Here is a 22,103-nt window from a genome sequence, read left to right as displayed (position 1 = left end):
ATTCGAGCCCCCTGCACTTAGAAAACAAAGAAACTCCTCCAGCCAAACCATCCATAAAAGAACCACCAAAGCTGGAATTGAAGCCACTACCCGCTCATCTCAGGTATGAGTTCCTAGGACCTAACTACACATTACCTGTTATTATCTCATCTAGTTTGTTAGATGTGCAGGCACAACAACTTTTGCAGGTACTCAAGGAGTTCAAGACTGCCATTGGGTAGACCATGGCAGACATTAAGGGGATTAACCCGGCATATTGTACGTATAAAATTCTGCTGGAAGAGGGACACAAACCTTCCCGGGAACACCAAAGAAGGCTGAACCCCAACATGAAGGAAGTGGTGAAGAAAGAAGTGATTAAGTGATTGGATGCGGTAATCATTTTCCCAATCTCTGACAGCAACTAGGTTAGCCCAGTGCAATGTGTTCCTAAGAAGGGTGGGATGACAGTGGTCAAAAATGATAACAATGAGCTGATCTCTACAAGAACCGTCACAAGCTGGAGAATTTGCATGGACTATAGAAAATTAAATCTGGCCACCCGAAAAGACTACTTCCCACTTCCCTTCATTGATCAGATGCTTGACAGATTGGCAGGGAGGTCCCACTTCTGTTTTTTGGATGGGTACTCAGGGTACAATCAAATCTCCATTGCACCAGAGGACAGGGAGAAGGCCTCCTTCACTTGCCCATATGGCATTTATGCTTTTCAGAGGATGCCCTTTGGCCTATGCAATGCACCCGCCACATTCCAAAGGTGCATGATGGCCATATTCACTGACATGGTCGAATACATAATGGAGGTGTTCATGGATGATTTCTCAGTGGTGGGAAACCCGTTCGATGAGTGCCTTATAAATCTGATCCGAGTATTGAAAAAATGTATTGAGACTAACCTGGTACTTAATTGAGAGAAGTTCCATTTCATGGTACAAGAGGGCATAGTCTTGGGACACTAGGTATCAAGCAAGGGAATCGAGGTGGATCGTGCTAAAGTTGACGTGATAGCAAAGCTGCCACTCCCCACTTCAGTCAAGGCAATTAGGAGCTTCCTCGGGCATGCTGGTTTTTACCGGAGATTCATAAGAGACTTCTCAAAAATTGTCAACCCTCTCTGTAAGTTGTTAGAAAAAGATCACCCTTTCTTGTTTTCTGATGATTGCCGGGCAGCATTCGAAGAGTTGAAAAAGAGTCTAGTCACAACACCCATCATTGTCTTCCCCGACTGGGAGCAACCATGCGAACTTATGTGTGACGTCAGTGACTATGCAGTGGGGCCAGTGCTGGGACAGCAGAAAGACAAGCTAATGAACCCAATATACTATGCCAGTAGAATGCTGAATGGAGCCCAGTTGAACTACACTGTGATTGAAAAGGAGATGCTAGTTTTGGTGTTTGCATTCGACAAGTTCAGATCATACCTGATTAGATCTAAGGTAATTGTATATACTGATTATGCAGCTCTCAGGTACTTGATTGAGAAGAAGAAGTCCAAACCGCGCCTGATTCATTGGGTGCTATTACTGCAAGAGTTCGACCTCGAAATTCGTGACCATAAGGGCATAGAAAACCAAGTCACTGTTCATCTATCACGACTTGAAGGAGCTGAAAACTCAGTTGAGGTTGAAGATATTCTGGAAACCTTTCCAGACAAGCAGCTGTAAGCACGTGATTTTTGCCCTATATGAGCATTACTCCCAAAAAATCCAAAATAAAACAATTTTCCTTTGTGTGCAATTTTGAGAATATTTGTGACATTTTTGGATAATTATTTGTATTTGTCTGTGCATGTTTATTTGTTAAATTAATAAAAAATACAAAAATATGTCGCATTTTGCATGTAGGATTTAATTCTATAATTGTTAGTAATTAAGTTTGTTTTACAAAAATTGAAAATTACAAAAAATAGGCATCTTTTGCATTTTTAGCATTTAATGTCCAATTGTACAATTTTATGCTTAATTATTACTTAATTGTGCGTTAATTGTTATTGGGAGTTAATTTGCGCTTTTATAACTTAATTTAGTTCTTAATAATAATTTAAGGATTATTAGAATTTAGTTTTAGAAAAATAAAAGAAGAAAAGAGAGCAAAAATACAAAAAATTCGGAATTGGGCCTCTTCTTCAATTTCAAACCACAGGCCCAAATAATTGCCCAACCTTCCCCATGACCTGGTCCATCTCCACACGGGTCGACCCGGCCCGCCCCATAACTCCAATACCCAACCCCTCTTCATTTTTCATTTTTCCCAAAACAAAACAAAAACAAAAAAAAACAAACTCAAAAAACCCTAAAACCTAAACTAAACTATCCGCCCCCACCCTCTTTTCTTCTTCTCCAAACACCCCAAGCATCCATGGCAGCCTTTCCACCTCCTCACGCCCAGAACAAGCTCCAACACCATCGTCGAACGAGCTCCAAACGACCATCGTCGCTGCTTCATCTTCAGCTGCCTCGTCGAGCTCGAGCATGAGCTCGCATAGTTGTTGGTCGCCATGTCTTCAGCTTCACCTGCTGCTCAACGACCATGCTGCCCCCAGCTCCACCATAACACCATCGTTGCCCTTGCTTCATCTTCTTCGTCGAGCTCTAACCAACGTTACTGCTTCTTCTTCCTCACTTCATGCTGCTGCGTTTCCAGTGACCCCATCGGTGCCACTGTTGCGGCTTCGTCTTCAAACGACCAGCCATGGACGAGCTTCATCGAGCTCGAACTCGAGCTCCCATGGCTGCCGCTGCATCTTCTCCATAAGTTGTTGTTGCGCCGTCTGCTTCGTCACTGCTTCTGCTGCATCGTCTGCTTCTTCTATTGCTGCTGCCCATCGAGCAGCTGGTTCGAAGCCACCCCATCGCCACTGCTTCGTCGTCAACCAAGCAGACCACGTTGCGGCTTCTGCTACGACCAAACGTTGCTGCTTCATCGCCTAAAATCAACCGGAAAACATACAAAAATTTTGGGCAGATTCGAGTTATTTTAGTTTCAAAGCTTCCGGGCAGATTTGTTTCCGTTCAAGTTCGTCGTTGTTTCGATCCGGTTAGTGGGTTTTGAGTTTTACTTTTGTCCGCATTTCGTTTTGATATTCTCAAATCTAAAATCGGGAAATGTTTGTTGTTCGTGTTCATTGTTTTGCTAATTTTTCAGTTTGTTCATGTGAAATTGTTAGTTTAATATTTGTTAGATGCAAATTGAAATTTAATTAATTATTTCTTCAGTTTGTTTCATGTGCTATGTATTTTTTTTCAGAAATTATTAACGTTGGTTAAATCATTTGAATCTGTCATGTTTGTTGTTTAAAATAGATTTAATTCATGTTCATCTTTGTTTGAAGTTCGTTTTTAATCTAGTGATTTAATGTGAGTTTATGTTTTGGTTTTTGATTTGTTGAGTTAGTTTGAATCATGTATTTTGTTGTTGAATCTGTGTTCTTGTGATTTGTTCTTTGAATTTGTTTGGAAATTGGTCATATTGGCTATATTTTGGTTGAGATTGATTAGGTGAATTGGTTATAGCTGATGGGTTAGTTTGGTAAATTGCAGTACGTTGAGGGGTAAAATGGTGATTGCAATAAGGTCGGAGGGGTAGTTTGGGAATTGAACATTTTGAATAATTCTTTATGTCAAGCATGGGGGACAAAATGTAATGGGGTGTGGGTGATATAATTGTTTATGTTAGGCATGGGGAACAAGATGTAATGGGATGGTTTGATATATTTGTTTAATGTAGTGGAGGATGAGTGAGAAGATAGTGAGTTTGGTAGGAGAAAGTGGTTGTTTTATTAATGGTTTAAAGGGTTTGGGATGAATATAAATAAGAAAACTTGATCAGATTTTTGAGAGGACAGAGAATATAAAAAAAAAAAAGAGAGAATACAGAAGAGAGAGATAGATAGAGAAAAAAGAGAGCTGTATATTAAAGAGAGAGAAAATTCTGAAAATACTAAGATTCAGAAAATAAAAAGAAAAATATTCTGGAAATTCAAAAGAAGAAGAGTATACACCCGATATACAATTTAAGTATTCTGATATACGGATTCAGAAATTAAGGGTTGAACATTAATTAGTCCTTCAAATCTGAAAAAATTCATTTGGCTTCTCTCCATTGATTGTTGTCGGTGTTTTTTTGGATTTTCATCTTGATTTTAAAATCTGTCACTGGTTTCTCATTGCTGGTTGTTACTGGTTGTTGGGGTTGTTGTTGTTGTATGCTACTGAATTTCTGTTGATCTCCCTTTTCTTTTGCTTCCAATATCAGGTACACAACTGACACGCTGATTATTGTAAACTGAAACAGGAAGCATGAATACGAAAATGAAGAGTTGAAGTTCTAAATTTATTTTAATTATATTCTGAATTTTATTTGTATATATAAATTTTTTTGCTTACAAAAATCAGAATCATGTAGCTATTTAATATATATAGTGGAACATCTGACAATAGCTTAACGGATGAACTATCTATATATTGCCTAAAAATAAATAAAATGGTGTAGTAACTCCGTCAGTGTTATGTTCATCGATAAGACTCTCATTTGTATGACTTGGCATCTTTTGAAGACTGATTAGAAGGTCTTTCTTTGGACCGTAATGTGGGTTTTTGGACAGGCTAGAAAGAAAGGGTATTAAAGGCTCAAAAACAAATCAATTTGAGGTTCAAAATTACAACATTCGGAACCATATTTGTTTACAACAAGCGCAACCCTTGCCCCAATTTCTTGCTTGGGGATTATTTAAATTTTTAATTTTTATTACACCATGACCGAGCCGTGAGGCGCCTACGTATCCTCTTTGAGGAATCAGGTCGAACGTAGTTCCCAATTCCTTTGTTTTCTTCTGACTTTCTTTTGTTTTTTTGTTTTTTTTTTGTTATCATTTTTCTTTTCTTCTTTTTTTTTTTTCATTTTTCTTTGGTCGTTTTGTTGATTTTTTTTCTTTTTCTTTTTGTATTTTTTTTCTTTTCTTATCTTTTCATGTTTGTGTTTCTACTCTTTGCTACTGATTCCGAAAGAGGGGTATGAAAGAAGAAAATAAACAAGGCTCAAAAAAGGGTAACAAAAATCCCCAAACGTGTATGCTCAACACGGCCTTACACGGCTCGGTCATGGTGTAATAAAAATTAAAAAATAAATAAATAATCCCCAAGCAAGAAATTGGGGCAAGGGTTGCGCTTGTTGTAAACAAATATGGTTCCGAAGGTTGTAATTTTGAACCTCAAATTGATTTGTTTTTGAGCCTTTAATACCCTTTATTTCTAGCCTGTCCAAAAACCCACATTACGGTCCAAAGAAAGACCTTCTGATCAGTCTTCAAAAGATGTCAAGTCATACAAATGAGAGTCTTACCGATGAACATAACACTCTGATCCACAGCAGAAAGGACTCTAAATCCCCAGTAGAGAGAGTCATACCGGCAACACTCCAAATCCCCATCTGGAAAGTGATACAAATGAGAGAGTCTTATCGGTGAAAATCTTTACGGATACCATAAGGCGAGGAAAGCTGAGAGAAAAGCCAAAATGAGAGAGGCTTGATAGTGAAAACCCTTCGGGCACTACAAGTCTAATAAGATTGAGAATCAGATGGGGAATCGCCAAGTGAAGATCTGGAAAGACGATTGACGGCGGAGGATAGGCCACATGTGCATGTCACGACCATTAGAGTCGGTATCGGCGTTTGATAGGTTTTTTTTATTTATAGTTTCTTTTGTTAAAGAGTCGTCTTTTTACTTTGTCTTTTATTCGGTTTCCTTTTTATCTTTCTCCTTTCATAGAAAAATTCCCCAGTAAAGTCTGTTTGGTCAGAACAAATGAGAAATGACTTCAAAATATGCCATCAGCTTTACAATTATGCAAGATGAGATCTGGCTAGTACATCCAAGTGGTATAGTCAGCAAGGAACAAGCGCGAGGCCAGTGTCAAGAAAGATATCCCTAGCAAAAGGGAATTGATAAAAGGATTGATGAGTGTCAAGAGGGATATCCCAGCCAAAACCAAAGGTTATAAACCTCAAGGCCAAGGCCCGTGGACAAAACAAGGAGAGCCGTGAGCATGATTTGGGGAAATTCATACTAGACTAAAAGGTCAGGGAAATGCCAGTTTCCGAGCTATGCCACAAAAGAAGAGGGATATCCCCAGCAGAAAGGGATTACCCCCAACAAATAATATCATCCCCAGCAAGTTGTTTAGAACGCAGAGCAGGGAAGGAGAAAGGGAAAAGTCATCCCAGTAGGAGTATCACAACCAACCACCGCGTTTTAAACTAACAAATTTTGTTTGATTTGAAACAGGTAAAGGAAATGGCATTGATGACAAAAATGCATACCACAAGGGATATTATCAAACTGGGGCAGAAAATTTTCCTTTCATTTAGAAAATTTTCTGGAAGTCAGGTACCCATTTGGGGAAGAATAAAGATTACACCAGTCTCAAGGGAAGTGGTCTTTGAACCAGTGTTGCCCCCAACATAATAAGTTTCAATGGAGGAAGTTTTTCCCCAGCAGACAGAACAAAGGGATGAAACTTGTGCTCAGAAAAAGCAAAAGGCCAGTATCATTTCCAACAGCCTTCCGAAGAGTGAAGCACTAGTTCTGAAGGAATCAGAATCCCCCAGCAGTGTTATCCCTAGCAGATAACATTTTATCCCCCAACAGGTAAGTAAATAATTCCTAACAGTGTTATCCCCAGCAGTTTCGATGAGTCCAACACAAGTTTGGTGAAAATTGGTATCCTCAGCGGTTCCTTTCGGGGAAAGGCAAAACGAGTCTTAAGGGAGGTAGTCTTCGAAGGAAGAAGCTTTTAAAAAAAAAAAGAAAAAAAAAAGAAAAAAAGAAAAAGAAAAAAAAAAGGGGAAGTAGTTTGCAGAGGAATGAAGCATCCTACTTAAAAGAAGGTAATTTTGGAAGGAGTAAGATAACATATTTACTCAGCAGAGTTATCCTCAACAGTGTTAGTGAATTCCACGGTCTTGCCCAGAAATAATAATACGCTAATCGCTTTAGGCACGATTTTAATAATCATACATTCCTAAACTCGGGTACGCATTTATGCGACCCAAATCCAAATCCCAAAACATTGAATAAAAATACGTTCCGGATCGCGGGTGCATTTTATCTGATGCAATCCAAAGATATGTTTTTAAACGATGTTCACATTCTTTTAAAAATATAATAATAAAAGCGGTAAAGAGTTAAAAATTTGCAGATGAGCTCACAATTGTATAAAAATCATATATTTAAGCCAAATATGACAGTTGAGCGACCGTGCTAGAACCACGGAACTCGGGAATGCCTAACACCTTCTCCCGGGTTAACAGAATTCCTTATCCAGATTTTTGGTTCGCAGACTGTAATACAGAGTCATTCTTTTCCTCGATTCGGGATTAAAATTGGTGACTTGGGACACCCTAAATCTCCCAAGTGGCGACTCTGAAATAAATAAATAAATCCCGTTTCGATTGTCCTTTAATTGGAAAAACTCCCTTCCGCGCCCCTCCGCGGGCGGCCCGGGCGAAAAAGGAGGTGTGACAGCAGCTACTTGCTACAAGCCTTGAGGAAGTTCCATGGTATGCAGACTTTGCAAATTACCTGGCAAGTAGTATAGTTCGCTATGACCTTTCCTCTGTGCAAAGAAAAAGTTTTATTGTGACTGCCACATGTATTATTGAGATGAACCTTATCTGTTTTGAATATTTGTTGACAATATGATCCGGAGGTGTATCCCCGAGATAGAACAATCTTCTGTTTTGCAGGCCTGTCACGCATCGGCGTATGGAGGGAATTTTGGACGAGTTAGGACGGCCGCAAAAGTGCTAGAGGTCGGGTTCTACTGGCCAACAGTGTTTAAGGATGCAAATCAATTGGTGAAGGGCTGTAATGAATGTCAATGAACCGGGAACATTTCCCGTCGCCATGGGATGCCCATGAACCCAATTCAAGAGGTTGAAGTGTTCGATGTCTGGGGGATAGACTTCATGGGCCCCTTCGTCAGCTCCTTTAGGAATAAGTACATACTTGTTGCTGTAGATTACGTGTCCAAATGGGTGGAAGCTGCAATATTTCCACCAGTGATGCCAGAATGGTGGTGGGGGTTTTTGAAGAAGAATATATTCACCCGTTTCGGGACCCTGAGAGCTATTATCAGTGACGGAGGCACTCACTTCTGCAATCGAGCCTTTGAGAAATTGTTAGCAAAGTACAATGTACGCCACAATGTGGCAACCCCGTATCATCCTCAGACCAGTGGACATGTCGAAGTGTCGAATAGGGAGGTAAAGAGTATATTGACCAAGACTATGAATGCCACAAGAACTGATTGGGCGAAAAAGCTAGATGATGCATTCTAGGCCTATAGAACTGCTTTTAAAACACTAATTGGTATGTCACCATATAAGTTGGTGTTTGGGAAGGCCTGCCACTTGCCAGTGGAACTTGAACATAGAGCTTGGTGGGCAATAAAACAGCTGAATCTAGACATTGAGGCTGCGGGCACAACGAGAGTCACAGAATTGCATGAGCTTGACAATTTCCGATATCTTACTTTTGAGAGCACAAGGTTGTACAAGGAAAGAATGAAGAGGTTGCACGACAAGAACATTATTAAGCGAAATTTCAACCCCGGGGACATGGTATTACTCTATAACTCAAGATTAAGGCTATTTTCGGGTAAACTCAAGTCACGATGGTCTGGACCATTTCGAGTGGTCGAAGTATTCCCTTCAAGGGTCGTAGAGATTGCCTCAGAGAAAAACTCTCATACATTTAGAGTCAATGAGCAGAGATTGAAACTATATGTGGGCATGAATGAACCAAAGGAAGTGTCAGAGATCCACCTGACTGAACCTCAGAGGTTGAGCGAGCCTTAAATGCGCTTATCTGCGTCGTGCCACTACGTTAAATCAGGCACTGCATGGGAGGCAAACCATTGATTTGTTGTAATCGTCGTGCCGCAACATTAACTAAGGCACTGGTTGGGAGGCAACCCAATGATAGTTAGTAGTTGTTAATTTTGAGTTTAGGAAATACTAACCAATGCAGGTGAGCTTGGGCAGGTGATAAGTCCATCGGACGCGAAAAGAACAGGTGAAAAAATGAAAACTATTTCGTGCCTAGGAGTGCGCCCGAGCTACAGGCCGCGCATATGGGCAAACATTCTACCTCAGCTCTCAACACTAGCGCGACCGCACTAGTGGCCACGCATATGCCCAAGTACACTGTCTGGACTAGTGCGGCCGCGCTCTTACCACGCTACGACCGCGCTAGTCCCACCCACCTGAAGCGTTTTTTTAAACTTAATGATAGTTTTTTTATTGTTATTTTTTTCCTTTATTCTATTTCCCCCTCCCTATCTAATTAATCCCCTCTCTTCACTCCAAAACAAAATTCCCCACACTCAAAATTCCTCCAACCCTAACCCCCTTCTTCTTCTTCTTCTTCTTCTTCTTCTTCTTCAAATTCCATCTTCTTCCAACTCCCTCTTCTCCAAATTCCCAACCCAAATTCCCCAAGGTTCAAGCACAACCCCCCCCCCCCCCCCACTCTTCTTCACTTCTCACCATCCCCTCTCACTACAGGTAAGGTTACTTTTTTGCCATTTTTCTTTTCCAGATTTTAGCTTTTAATTTTTTATGTAGTAATTTTTTTTCTTTTCTTTTCTTAAGTAGAAATTTGTAGTGTATGTTATAGTGACTGTGGGTGGTAAGGTTGGTGGAGTTGTAGCTTAACTTAGAAGGTGATTTTGCGGACATTGTGGTGTTTTTGGGGTTGCAACATGTTTGAAATGGGGTGTGAGTAGATATTGCCCACAAGGTGTTTGTTTAAATGCCTCAGTGAATATAATTGAGTAATTGTGACCAATTGTGCACGTGAAGTCTGAGTAACCGCATTGAGTCACAATTTTTTGTTTGGGCTGTGCTAATCTTATTCCTTTTTCAGGTACTATGGCTCCATCTAGGAAACTCCGCACCACAGGTGCCTCTTCCAGCAGTCAAGCTGGATCGTCCAGGGTGCACGGGTCAGCTCCTGCTCGTCCCTTTGATAGTACAAGTTTGTCTCTGCCAAGGCTTAGGACCGTTTTACGGATAAGGCCACTAAGAAATTGATACCGGAAAGGGGCATAGATATAGGGTCGGTCCAGTTGGGCTGCCCTCACTTGTATAATGAGCTGCTAAGGCGGGGGCTACAAATCTTCATTGACGAGCTGGACGAGGGAAATGTGATGGTTGTCTGTGAGTTCTATGCAAATGTAAAAGAGCATGTGAATGGCGTAGTAACTGTGCGTAGAAAGGCGGTGGATGCCTCTATTGAGGCTATACGGAGGATGTACCAGCTGCCCCCTCATGTGGATCCATATGAAGACTATTATGAGAGGTATGGCAGATCATACACGCAGTGAGAGATGTTCTTTGAAACAATCTGTGTACCCAGAAAGGAAATTGTCTGGATAAAGTATGGTCAGAAGTTTCACTCCGTGGCGCTTACCTTTGAAGGGAAGTGCTGGTTGTATATTATCAACAACCGCCTGATCTCGTCTTCCAACACTACGGAGGTGAATGGTCCTCGAGCGGCTCTGATTTGGTGCTTTATAAATGGTCACAACTTTGACGTGGCCAAAGTGATTTATGAGGAGATGTTCACCCGTTGTCCGGTGAAAAGGTATGGGTTCTTCTTCCCTTCCTTGGTTACTCGACTTTGCTGGGCAGCTCGAGTGCCAGAAAATTTGGATGTCGAGGGAGAGTGCCAAAAGGCCACAAGTTCCGAGCGGATAAGGTCACTATTGGGAAGGAGCCGGTAGCAGCGGGTGGTGATGATAGTGGTGATTCTGATGACTCTGAGGAAGAGGAGGCTGAGCAGGAGGATGTGAGGGCCGAGCCACAAACCCATGAACAAATTGCAGCAGCTACAGCACCATCTGGGGCTGCTCGAGTTACCCGGTTCACAGCTTTGGAGCAGGAGGTGGCCGGACTGCGTACCTCGGTCATTGACTTGGGTACATGTATTGACGCGGGTGGCTACCCAATAGGTGAAATCTGATAAGAAAATATTGGGCTGGCTGAGAGCTCTGGGTCGTGCTTACAGTTTGAACCTTGACACGGCCTCCGATCAAGAGTGATCTTTCAGGGAAGCTCCTTTACCTCATTGTTCTTTATTTTGTATGCCATGACGACATGTCTTCCTTTTAAGTGCGGGGTGGGGGATACTTCAATGTATGTATGTATATGTAACAATTTGACTGTTTGATGTTTTCTTTCTTTTTGTTGATTGTTTTTGTGGTTTTGAGTAATAGTCAAATTAGGCAAGTTTAAAGTAGGTAAGTTGACTTGTTCCGACGACGGATCTCTTTCAACGGGGTTCTTGAGGGTCTAAGTCGATGGAAAAATCTAAAAAAAAAGGGATATGTTGGACTCTTCCTAATGACGGATCTTCTAGACAGTTTTCTTGAGGGAAGTAAGTCTAAAGAAAATACCAAAAAGATTTTTTTGTTTTAGGTAGTGTAGTAACTCCCCCTTAGTTTTTCTTTGGGTCGCGGTTCTTTTCCAAGAGTTTTGCTTGAACCGGGTGTAGTTAGTTTTTGTTTATTTTGTTTTTAGTTTTTAGTTAGTATTGATGGGCTACGAGCTGAAATAGAAAGAGAAACCTTTGGCGTTGATACACTTGAACACAGTAGACACTAGAGTGTAACGCTTAGTCTTAATGGTTGATTCTTGCTAGAGTGCCTTAAATTGTATGTTTGTAACTGACTTGAATACTCGAGCGAGAGTGTCTTGACAAGCCTATGGTGCATCTTTGTGGCATGTGAATGTTCTTTTTGAGAGTGAGCGAATTTTGTCTATCTAAGTTCCTAATTGTTCTTAATATTATTATTTGTGGAACTACTCTGTTGTGTGATGTGATGCCATCTGATTCACGAAGGAAAGGTAAGTCTTGAATTCTGTATAGAGTAATTTGAGTAAGTACGAATATTGTACGACACGTGAGAGTCGACTTTTGAGGCAAAGATTGTTCACGACTAGATGTTATTTTTGGTGAGTTGTTCTTGGTGTGATACTTAAGGGAAAAGCTTAGTGAAGGAACCTTATAGAGTGTGGTGGATTGCTCGAGGACTAGCAATGATTTAAGTGTGGGGTATTGATAATAGGCTAGATTCATGTAATTTAGCGGCTGTTTATGCCCCATCTTGACTATGTTTCACTGTTGTAGGATAGTTAAATGATGATAAATTGGCTCTAATTATGAATTTCATGTTTTGCAGGAGTGAGTTGCGCGTACGAGGACTTAGGACTGTATTTGGAGCTAAATTGAAGCAAGGGAAGCCCCTCGGAGCTGAGTACATTGAAAGAAGAGAGAAAAGAAGAGCTGAAATGATGACCCACTAGCGCGACCGCGCTAGCCCAGGAGTTTGAGGCAGAATACTATGCCATATGCGTGGTCAGTAGCACGCCTACTAGCGCAACCGCGCTAGTCCAGTTCAGAAAAATATAATTTAGGGGTAAACTTGGAAGTTCGGGGGTAATTCCACTTAACCTATAAGAGGTCCAGCTCACCCAAAGGGACATTATCAAGGTTTTTAGACTGAATTGGAGGCAAGCACAAGTGTGAGAAGAGCAATCAACCATTAGAGTTTTTCAATCTTCTCTTTGTTATCTTTATTTGCACATTATGAATATTTTTGTAGTTTTATCTTGCTTTGCTATGAGTAGCTAAATATTTAGTCTAGGGTTTTGATGAACCTGTTGAAGGATGAACTTCATGTTATGTTAATATAGTTTGCCTAGTTTAATTACGATTTGTTCAACTACGTTCTTGTTGTAGTTAACTGATAGGATCCTTAATTAGCTGTGCCTATTTAATATGTATTACTCGGGAGAGAGTGCATATTTAGGTAATTGTTGAACAACACCACTCCCAAAGTATATGAGGGATCAATAACCGAGGTTTAAAGGCGGGATTAGGGATAACGAAGCTTTGGGTGCAATCTAAAGTGAGCTGTAATAAAAGCCAGCGAGCGTAACTCGGGAGAGTGCGTCTAGTAAATTTTCGTGATTATTCGGGAGAGATTCACGGTAATAACAGTGCTCATGATCGATAGAGACGATTAGATAAATCTATGTGAAACATAACATGAATGAATTCCATCAATAGGGGAAATCATAACCTTAGATCCTTCTCTTATTTGTTTACAACTCAATCATAGTTAGCTGTTAGTTTACTTGCTTTTATTCAATTGTAGTTAGTTAAAACATCACCAATTGTTATTTAAATATCTGGGAAGTTAATTACAAAGAATTTAGTGAGTCTAACAAAAGTAATTGATAGGTTAATTTATCGAGGATTCAACTCGGGCTAAATACTCGGATTATATTTGCAACGACCGCTTTGTCCTTTTTATGAGGCATAGTTGGGCGTGATTACTTACCACAGCACTACGTGCAAGAAAAACAATACATTTAAGAAGGGAACATAGACAGAGTTTTGGACATGTTTGCCTAATACTAGAAGTTTTGGGTCAAATCCAAAATACAGTAATCGTTACATTATTGACCACCTATGTTTGTGACAGGATGAATAATATTCGAAACCTCAAATTTAGAGCTCGTTTGGACATAAGAATTTTTTCACTTTTTTTTCGAAAATTTTTCACCTTTTTTCGAAATCAGAGTTTGACCATAAAATTTATAATTTTCACTTGAAGATGAATTTTGGAAGTTTTCGAAAATTTGAAAAACTCAAAAAGTTATTTTTCAAAATTTTCACTCAGATCACTCACAAAACTTCTAAAACAACCCAAAACTATATTCATGTCCAAACACAACTCTAATTTTCAAATACCATTTTTACTTGAAAATTTCTTTTCACTTTTTTTTGTTTGAATTTAACAATTCTTATGTCCAAACGCCTACTTAAGCCTTGAAAATGCAAAAATCATGTACGGAGCACTTTAATAGAATATGCTTACGCGAATCAAAATTAACTGAAGTTTAAATACGAGTACTAAATACGGAGTGGAAAAAAAAAATTAAATTATCCTAAAATGGTAGGTAAATATTATATACACAACTAAATATAATTGAAATGGGGAAGTGTCAAATGATGAGCGCAAAATATATAAAAGCAGCCAAGGCAAGATTTGTTTATTCTAATAATAAATAAACTTTTTTAAAAAAAGTGGATAAAGTGCGCAGTTACATTAAACAAATGGGTCCACAGGATTAGTGTCAAGTACAGAAGGGGAACAAAAGTGGTTTTGGTTGACTAGTACTGTAAAACGACAGCTGCCAATAGAAATTGGAATTAGATATAGGATTTATTTTTTTGGTTTTCCGCCCGGTGTTCGGTATCTTCATTGGAGCCCGATTATATTTGAATTTGCGTCGCGTAGGACCCCATTCGGGGAGGGGGGAAGCGCTCCCTACCAAGAATTTTCTATACCCAAAACTCTTAAAGGAAGAACAATCTCATCCACTACACCACATCCTTTAGAGTTAGATATAGAAAGTTAATTTAATAGTAATACCACTTTTTCTGTCCTAAATAAAGAGTAGGACTACTATTGTTTTTTACAAAGTCACATTCGGTGTCGTAGAATGGAATATACTTGTGGGAAACTAGATTTATAAGTTATAACAGATTGTTCACCTTATTGATGGGCGTTAACATATTCGATATTCCACATATCAATTGCAAGGGGATCTAGATTGAATAAAAAATATTGATTCATGCTTGATACGATAGAATAGAAATCAATCGTTTACTCTAACTAAAATCGATGAAGTACTGAAACTACTTCAACTTCTGCTCCCCTGAACTCTGCTATTTTACTATAGTTTTTTAAAGTTTAGGTAAATAGTTTTAATTAATTATACAATTACTTTTAATTAATTTTAGGTGATTCATAATACTGCAACTATCAAGAGTTATGGTAAGATAAATATGGTCCATTTATTCTTAACTAAAAATCTCGAATTCGAGACCTTGAATGTGAAAAAGTTTCTGATACGAAGCGATTCCCTCTTTAATTGATCTTACGCTATGTTAACTCGAATTAGTCGGACCATCAACGCAGATAAAAATATAAGGTCAATGCATAGTACTTTAGTTAATGACTTTACCAAATGGTGGTATGTGTTTCAAGAAAAATCCGATGCCATAATAGCATGTAGTTTCTGATTAATTAAATCCTTCACCTAATTAATTACCAAAAAAAAAAAAATCCTTCACCTAATTACACTGCTACAGTCTACACTTTTGTTCATATAAATAAAGGTCCTCTAGCCTTCATTTCTTCACCATTCACAATCAAAACTCTTTCATTCTACTCTAAATTCATTTCCATTTCTATATCTCAGTTCATTTCATTTCTTTTCTTTGTATTTGCTCATTATTCTATCTCATTTTCCTCCCAAAGGTAAAACTACAATCTTTTTTGGTTCATATACTAATTCATTACCTGCATGAAAAGTAGCAGTCATTTTGTTAGTCTTGATTTTTGAAATTTATTTTGATCTTATCATTAAAGAAAATATCTTTTATTTTTCTTTCCTTTTTCAGTAGAGTTTGCTTGTACGTTTCTATGTTGTTAAGTATCAGTTGCTTTCTGCTGTGTACTAAGATCATAAATTTTGCAGCTACAAACCAAGAAAACCATTCTCAATTTTTCTGCCAACTCTTTTAGTAGATTTCTTGATAGGAAAAAAAAAATCTGTTTCTGACCCCCAAAACTCAATAAAATTAAGTTATCTTTTGATCTTTCAGCAAAAAGATTCCTACTTTTCAGCAAAAATTAAGAATTCTGTGTTCTTGATCACCTCTGAGGTAAATATACTTTTTTAATTTTTTTTTTATCTTAGTCACTAAAGACGAAGGACAGAGGCGTAATTGGTAAAGTTGTTGTCATGTGATTAAAAGATCATGGGTTCGAGCTGTGGAAACAGCCTCTTGCACGAATGCAGGGTAAAGCTGTGTACAATAGACCTTGTAATTCGGCCCTTCCCGACCCCGCACATAGCGGGGCTTAGTGCACCGGGTTGCCCTTCTTACCAAAAATATTATAATATTACAGTACTTCTATTTATAAATGCACAACTTTTCTCTAAAGGAAATTCTGATCTTGAGGTTTGATTTTAGTTCTGCATAGTTTTTATCTCCACCTTTTTCTTCTAGTCTAACTGTTCTGTTCTGTTCGGTTACTTTTTTTTCTTTGTTTGTTTTTGTCCTATTTGCTGGTGTCAAATTATTAGCATAAGTACCTCATTTAAAGATAAATATATCTTCATAAGAGTGAGTGCGAGCCTTGGAACAACACTAAAGTTGTCATTGTGATCTATAGGTCATGGGCTCGAATCGTGGCATCAAAGTAAAATGCCTACATCACACACTCTTGGGGTGCTTCCCTTCCCGGACCCTACTTAAACGCGGGATGCTTTGTGCACCGGGCGTCCCTATCTTCATCAGAGCTATGTCTTATAATTTCTTAAATTTATCTCCAGTATGCTTTAGTCATCAATTCCTGTTTTCCCTACTACATTTGCTGTTTTCTACTGAAAAACTTACCCTTTTTATTTTATTTTCAAAGATTCTGTTTTATATAGAAATTCCTGTATATTTTAAATATTTTGCTAGGTTTAGTGGTTTGGTTGAATTATGATTGAAATTGTAGTATACTTTGTAACAGGAAGATCATTCTAGATGCTTTTGGTGGGGTCTCCTTGATTTAAATTTTTTAGTTTAGCCTTTGTAGTAATCTTGGTTGTCACACGTAGCCTTGTGCTTTCGCCACAAAAGCATTTAGTAGACTTAATTAATGTCATAATATTGGTTGGTGTGGTTTTAATTACTAAACTGTACTATTATATTAGGTGGAAGTTTTGAAAATTTAGAGTAGTAACATTCTAGATCATTGAAAATATTGGGTTTTCAGTGACTTTTTAGTATGTCGTTTTCATTTTCTAAGTGGTTGTACTAATGTAGTATAATAAAATTTTGATTGGTATTTTGGATAAGCTGAGGTGTCCATCTTCTACTAACTGCACTAGTATATTTTTTGGTTGTTTACAGCTGAAACAACTTGTCTGAGGATTTCCCATCTGCTGAATCAACTGCCATGGCTGAACGTGCTCTGACTCGTGTTCACAGCCTTCGTGAACGTCTTGATGCCACTTTGGCTGCACATCGCAATGAGATATTGCTGTTTCTTTCAAGGTATTGCCTAAGTAGTGTTCTTGTTTCCTACAAAAGATTCAGTTGGTGTTCAAAAAACGATATGTGATTTGATTTATCTGCTTAAGTCTTGGTAGTCATAATTATCCGGTACCTATGCTGGTGCGAGTTAGCTGGTTCGGAAACTACTCTTATGAAAACGAGAGATTTAGTTGGTGTTGTCTGCAATTCTGTAGTATGGACTATTAAGCAGATAGATCATGTTTGATATCGAAAAGGAATGTATATGTGATGTTACTTGAACTGGTTTTGGTTATTACAGGATTGAAAGCCATGGAAAAGGGATCTTGAAACCTCACCAGCTATTGGCTGAGTTCGATGCAATTCGCCAAGATGACAAAAAGAAGCTGAATGATCATGCATTTGAAGAACTCCTGAAATCTACTCAGGTAATTTTGATTTTGGCTAAATGTGTTACCAAGCTGAATGATCATGCATTTGAGTTTGTGTCCGACTACTACAATGATATGTTATACCAGGAAGCGATTGTTCTGCCACCTTGGGTTGCACTTGCCATTCGTTTGAGGCCTGGTGTGTGGGAATATGTCCGTGTGAATGTTAATGCTCTAGTCGTTGAGGAGCTGACCGTCCCTGAGTATTTGCATTTTAAGGAAGAACTTGTTGATGGAACGTAAGTTTTAGTCTCTTATTTGATACTATGTTAGAGAATAGGCAGTGGATTCAATTTATCAGTGTTGTTTTTTACCTAATGCAGCTCCAATGGAAATTTCGTTCTCGAGTTGGATTTTGAGCCCTTCACTGCATCCTTTCCTAAACCGACCCTCACCAAATCTATTGGGAATGGAGTTGAATTCCTCAATAGGCACCTTTCTGCGAAAATGTTCCATGACAAGGAAAGCATGACCCCGCTTCTTGAATTTCTTCGGGTTCACAATTATAAGGGCAAGGTAACTTTGTTATTCCCATTCATATATATGTTCAGTTTGTGCTTATCATGCGCCCAATGATGTATGAATATGTACTAAAGGATAGATTTACGATTTCGTTTGCAGACAATGATGCTGAATGACAGAATACAGAATTTAACCACTCTGCAAAATGTCCTAAGGAAGGCAGAGGAATACCTTATTATGCTTCCCCCTGAAACTCCATTTTCCGAATTCGAACACAAGTTCCAAGAAATTGGATTGGAGAAGGGATGGGGCGACACTGCGGAGCGCGTGCTAGAGATGATATGCATGCTTCTTGATCTCCTTGAGGCTCCCGACTCCTGTACTCTTGAGAAGTTCCTAGGGAGAATTCCTATGGTGTTCAACGTGGTTATCCTTTCCCCCCATGGATATTTCGCCCAGGAAAATGTCTTGGGTTACCCCGACACTGGTGGCCAGGTGCATTACTTTAGTCTTTGTCCGTGAGTCTATGTTGCTCAGATCTTCTAGAATGCCACTGTACCCGTGTAGGATACTCCAAATATAATGCATTTTTGGAGGATCTGTCACCGGTGCAATGGCATTTTGGAGGTCGGAGCAACAAACAATTGCTAGTATGCTTCTAAAGCTTGCTTCCATAAATGCTAAGGTCCTTCACCCGTAATGTGCAGGTTGTCTACATATTAGATCAAGTTCCAGCCTTGGAGCGTGAAATGCTTAAGCGCCTAAAGGAGCAAGGACTTGATATAACACCGCGTATTCTTATTGTTAGTATTCCTTGTACTTGTAATTGCTGCGGATTACACAAAATTTTCTCTTTATTGGCAACTTATCTTGATATTATTCCCAGGTTACTCGTCTGCTGCCTGATGCAGTTGGAACAACTTGTGGTCAGCAGCTTGAGAAGGTGTATGGAGCCGAGCACTCACATATTCTTAGGGTCCCCTTTAGGACCGAGAAGGGCATTGTTCGCAAATGGATATCTCGCTTTGAAGTGTGGCCATACATGGAGACTTTCACTGAGGTGACACTAAGCTTCCTTGTATTTGTCTATCTTCTAATTGGTATTAGGAACAATTTGCTAATTATTAACGCTTTGGCTTTTCGTACATCAGGATGTTGCAAAAGAACTTGCTGCAGAACTGCAGGCCAAGCCAGATTTGATAATTGGCAACTATAGCGAGGGAAATCTTGTGGCTTCATTGCTGGCTCACAAGTTAGGCGTAACGCAGGTCTGTGTTATTTTTCACCTCTTATAAATCTGATTGTATTTCCATTAGTCTGGAACTAAAAGTACTAAAATTTTCTTTTCTTCGCTGTGTTATTTGCCTTCTGCAGTGCACCATTGCCCATGCATTGGAGAAAACAAAGTATCCTGATTCTGACATCTACTGGAAAAAATTTGACGAAAAATACCATTTCTCGTCCCAGTTTACCGCTGATCTTATTGCAATGAATCACACCGATTTTATCATCACCAGCACTTTCCAGGAGATAGCAGGAAGGTATAACATCAATTTGCTAATTCGGTTGCAGTAACATTTTGTTCGATTTCTTCCCCTTATGCTTAACCTAATACCCTAATGAATTTTCCAGCAAGGACACTGTCGGACAGTACGAGAGTCACCAGGCATTCACAATGCCTGGATTGTACAGAGTCGTTCACGGCATTGATGTGTTCGATCCCAAATTCAACATTGTCTCACCTGGAGCTGATATAAACCTGTATTTCCCATATTCCGAGAAGGAAAAGAGATTGACAGCACTTCACCCTGAAATTGAGGAGCTTCTGTACAGTGATGTTGAGAACGAGGAACATCTGTAAGTTTCTAACTTACTCGTACCGTCAGTGGCAGAGCCAGAATTTTCATTAAAATGGGGTCAAAATATAAAGACATAAATCCACAAAGAAGCCAAGGGGTGTCAATATGTAGTATAAATATATTAAAAAAATTACCTAGTTATACAATGTAATTTTCCGACAAAGGGGTATCGGTTGCACTTCTTGAATACATGTGGCTCTGCCACTGGGTACAGTTACAAAGTCCTGTTACCTATGTAGATGAGCTTGTGCTGAACATGTTGTGATTTTGGTAGGTGTGTGCTAAAGGACAGGAATAAGCCAATCTTATTCACAATGGCGAGATTGGATCGTGTGAAGAACTTAACCGGACTTGTTGAGTGGTACGCCAAGAACGCACGGCTAAGGGAGTTGGTTAACCTTGTTGTCGTTGGTGGAGACCGAAGGAAGGAATCCAAAGATTTGGAAGAGCAAGCAGAGATGAAGAAGATGTATGAGCTAATAAAGACTCACAATTTAAATGGCCAATTCAGATGGATTTCTTCACAGATGAACCGAGTAAGGAACGGCGAACTCTACCGATACATTGCCGACACTAGGGGAGCTTTCGTGCAGCCTGCATTCTATGAGGCTTTCGGTTTGACTGTTGTTGAGGCCATGACCTGTGGTTTGCCTACATTTGCAACTAATCATGGCGGTCCAGCTGAGATCATCGTTAACGGAAAATCCGGCTTCCATATCGATCCATATCACGGTGAGCAAGCTGCTGATCTGCTAGCTGATTTCTTTGAGAAATGTAAGACGGAACCTTATCATTGGGAAACTATTTCAACCGGTGGCCTGAAGCGCATCCAAGAGAAGTAAGCAACTCTTTCTTGACTCTAGTCATTCAAATTAACTTGGGATTTGAGGCATAGTTGATTGATAATTTATCGCGTCTCTACTACTATATACAGGTACACGTGGCAAATCTACTCGGAGAGATTATTGACGTTGGCTGCTGTTTACGGTTTCTGGAAACATGTTTCTAAGCTTGATCGTCTAGAAATCCGTCGATATCTTGAAATGTTTTATGCTCTCAAATACCGGAAGATGGTGAGTTCTTCTGCTTCATGCTCTTCTCATAGTGTTTAATATACACTTAATTGATTGCATTCACTTAGACTAAGTTGCTCGGACACGGGTGCGAGTGTCCGACACGAGTGCGGATCTAGAGTTCAGATCCTTCGAGATGTAAATTGTAAGATTCGGGGATATGGATCCTAGTACGGATACGGGTGCGAGGATCTGGCTAAAAATAATTCCAAAAAAAAATTTATCTCTAAATTATGAGAAATTATGTGGAATACTTGCGTATAGCTTGTAAAGTGTAGATTTTTTTAATTCTCAAGTTGTAGATTAGTAAATGATCGATTTCCTAGATAAGTATGCTATTTTCTTCAAATTTACTCTTCTGATTTCGAAAATCAAATTTTATCTCGTCTCGAATTTTTCCGTCCGTTATGGTCCAAGTACTCCCATACCCACACCCACACTAGTGTCGTGTTGACACGGGTGCCGCACCTAAACTGCTATGTCGGAGCAACTTAGCACTTAGAGAATCATTGATGTTAAATTTTCTTAATTCTTGAATCTGCTAATGAAGATTTTGTCTTGGTTTTTGTTTAGGCTGAAGCTGTTCCATTGGCTGCTGAATGAAGTGACAAATATCATTTGGGATGACCAAAGAAAAGTGCCAATTTCTTTGAATAAAATGCTGTGACAAGAGGCTTCTGTTCTCTAACTTTAGAAAATTGTTGTGTAGTGATCCTCTTTTCTCCATTTGTATGCCAACTCTCCCTCACCCCTCCTTTTCACTTTTACTTTATTTTTGTCTGCATTTTGTACTGCTAATATTGGCTGGAGAATTTGCAAATTTGATATTTGGAGCTGTTAATGTGAATAAAAGATCAAATTTCAATTTGTCCAATCTAAATTTCTTTCTTTTTGGGTGAAATTATATATATATAGTGTTTTGCATTCCAATTCACTATGGTCAAGTGATTTGATGAAGTCAGAAAACATATTAAGTGTCCGAAACCTAAATAATGATATTTTGGACTCAAAATACCATTATACAGCTAAAAAAAGTTACATTTCTAATATAACGCAATACTATACTGCGTTTTAGTTTAACGGAAAGTTAGCCGTTAATGTAAAACGTAGT

The 22,103-nt window shown here is 39.1% G+C and overlaps 1 protein-coding gene across 1 annotated transcript; it reads left to right on the top strand.

Moving 5' to 3' along the window:
- Positions 1–15,278: 15,278 nt before the first annotated feature.
- LOC104212806 (sucrose synthase) lies at positions 15,279–21,866 on the top strand. The gene is made up of 14 exons (XM_009762156.2): positions 15,279–15,395; positions 17,045–17,188; positions 17,469–17,595; positions 17,686–17,837; positions 17,922–18,114; positions 18,220–18,555; positions 18,768–18,863; positions 18,947–19,120; positions 19,212–19,328; positions 19,435–19,601; positions 19,693–19,917; positions 20,194–20,757; positions 20,854–20,992; positions 21,566–21,866. The coding sequence occupies exons 2-14, from the start codon at positions 17,091–17,093 to the stop codon at positions 21,593–21,595; spliced, it is 2,418 nt and encodes an 805-aa protein (XP_009760458.1). The 5' UTR covers positions 15,279–15,395; positions 17,045–17,090; the 3' UTR covers positions 21,596–21,866.
- The last annotated feature ends 237 nt before the right edge of the window (positions 21,867–22,103 follow it).

This window comes from Nicotiana sylvestris, chromosome 6 (genome assembly GCF_000393655.2).
Source record: "Nicotiana sylvestris chromosome 6, ASM39365v2, whole genome shotgun sequence".
NCBI lineage: Eukaryota > Viridiplantae > Streptophyta > Magnoliopsida > Solanales > Solanaceae > Nicotiana > Nicotiana sylvestris.
The sequence above is the reverse complement of the archived record's forward strand: the minus strand, read 5'-3'. Positions and strand labels throughout refer to the sequence as shown.

Excerpts from the sequence above, each read along its gene's own strand:
- LOC104212806 (XM_009762156.2), top strand. The coding sequence starts at position 17,091 with ATGGCTGAACGTGCTCTGACTCGTGTTCACAGCCTTCGTGAACGTCTT. Across the intron at positions 17,189-17,468 it reads ATATTGCTGTTTCTTTCAAG|GATTGAAAGCCATGGAAAAG; the intron begins GTATTGCCTAAG and ends TGGTTATTACAG. Across the intron at positions 20,758-20,853 it reads CTGAAGCGCATCCAAGAGAA|GTACACGTGGCAAATCTACT; the intron begins GTAAGCAACTCT and ends TACTATATACAG.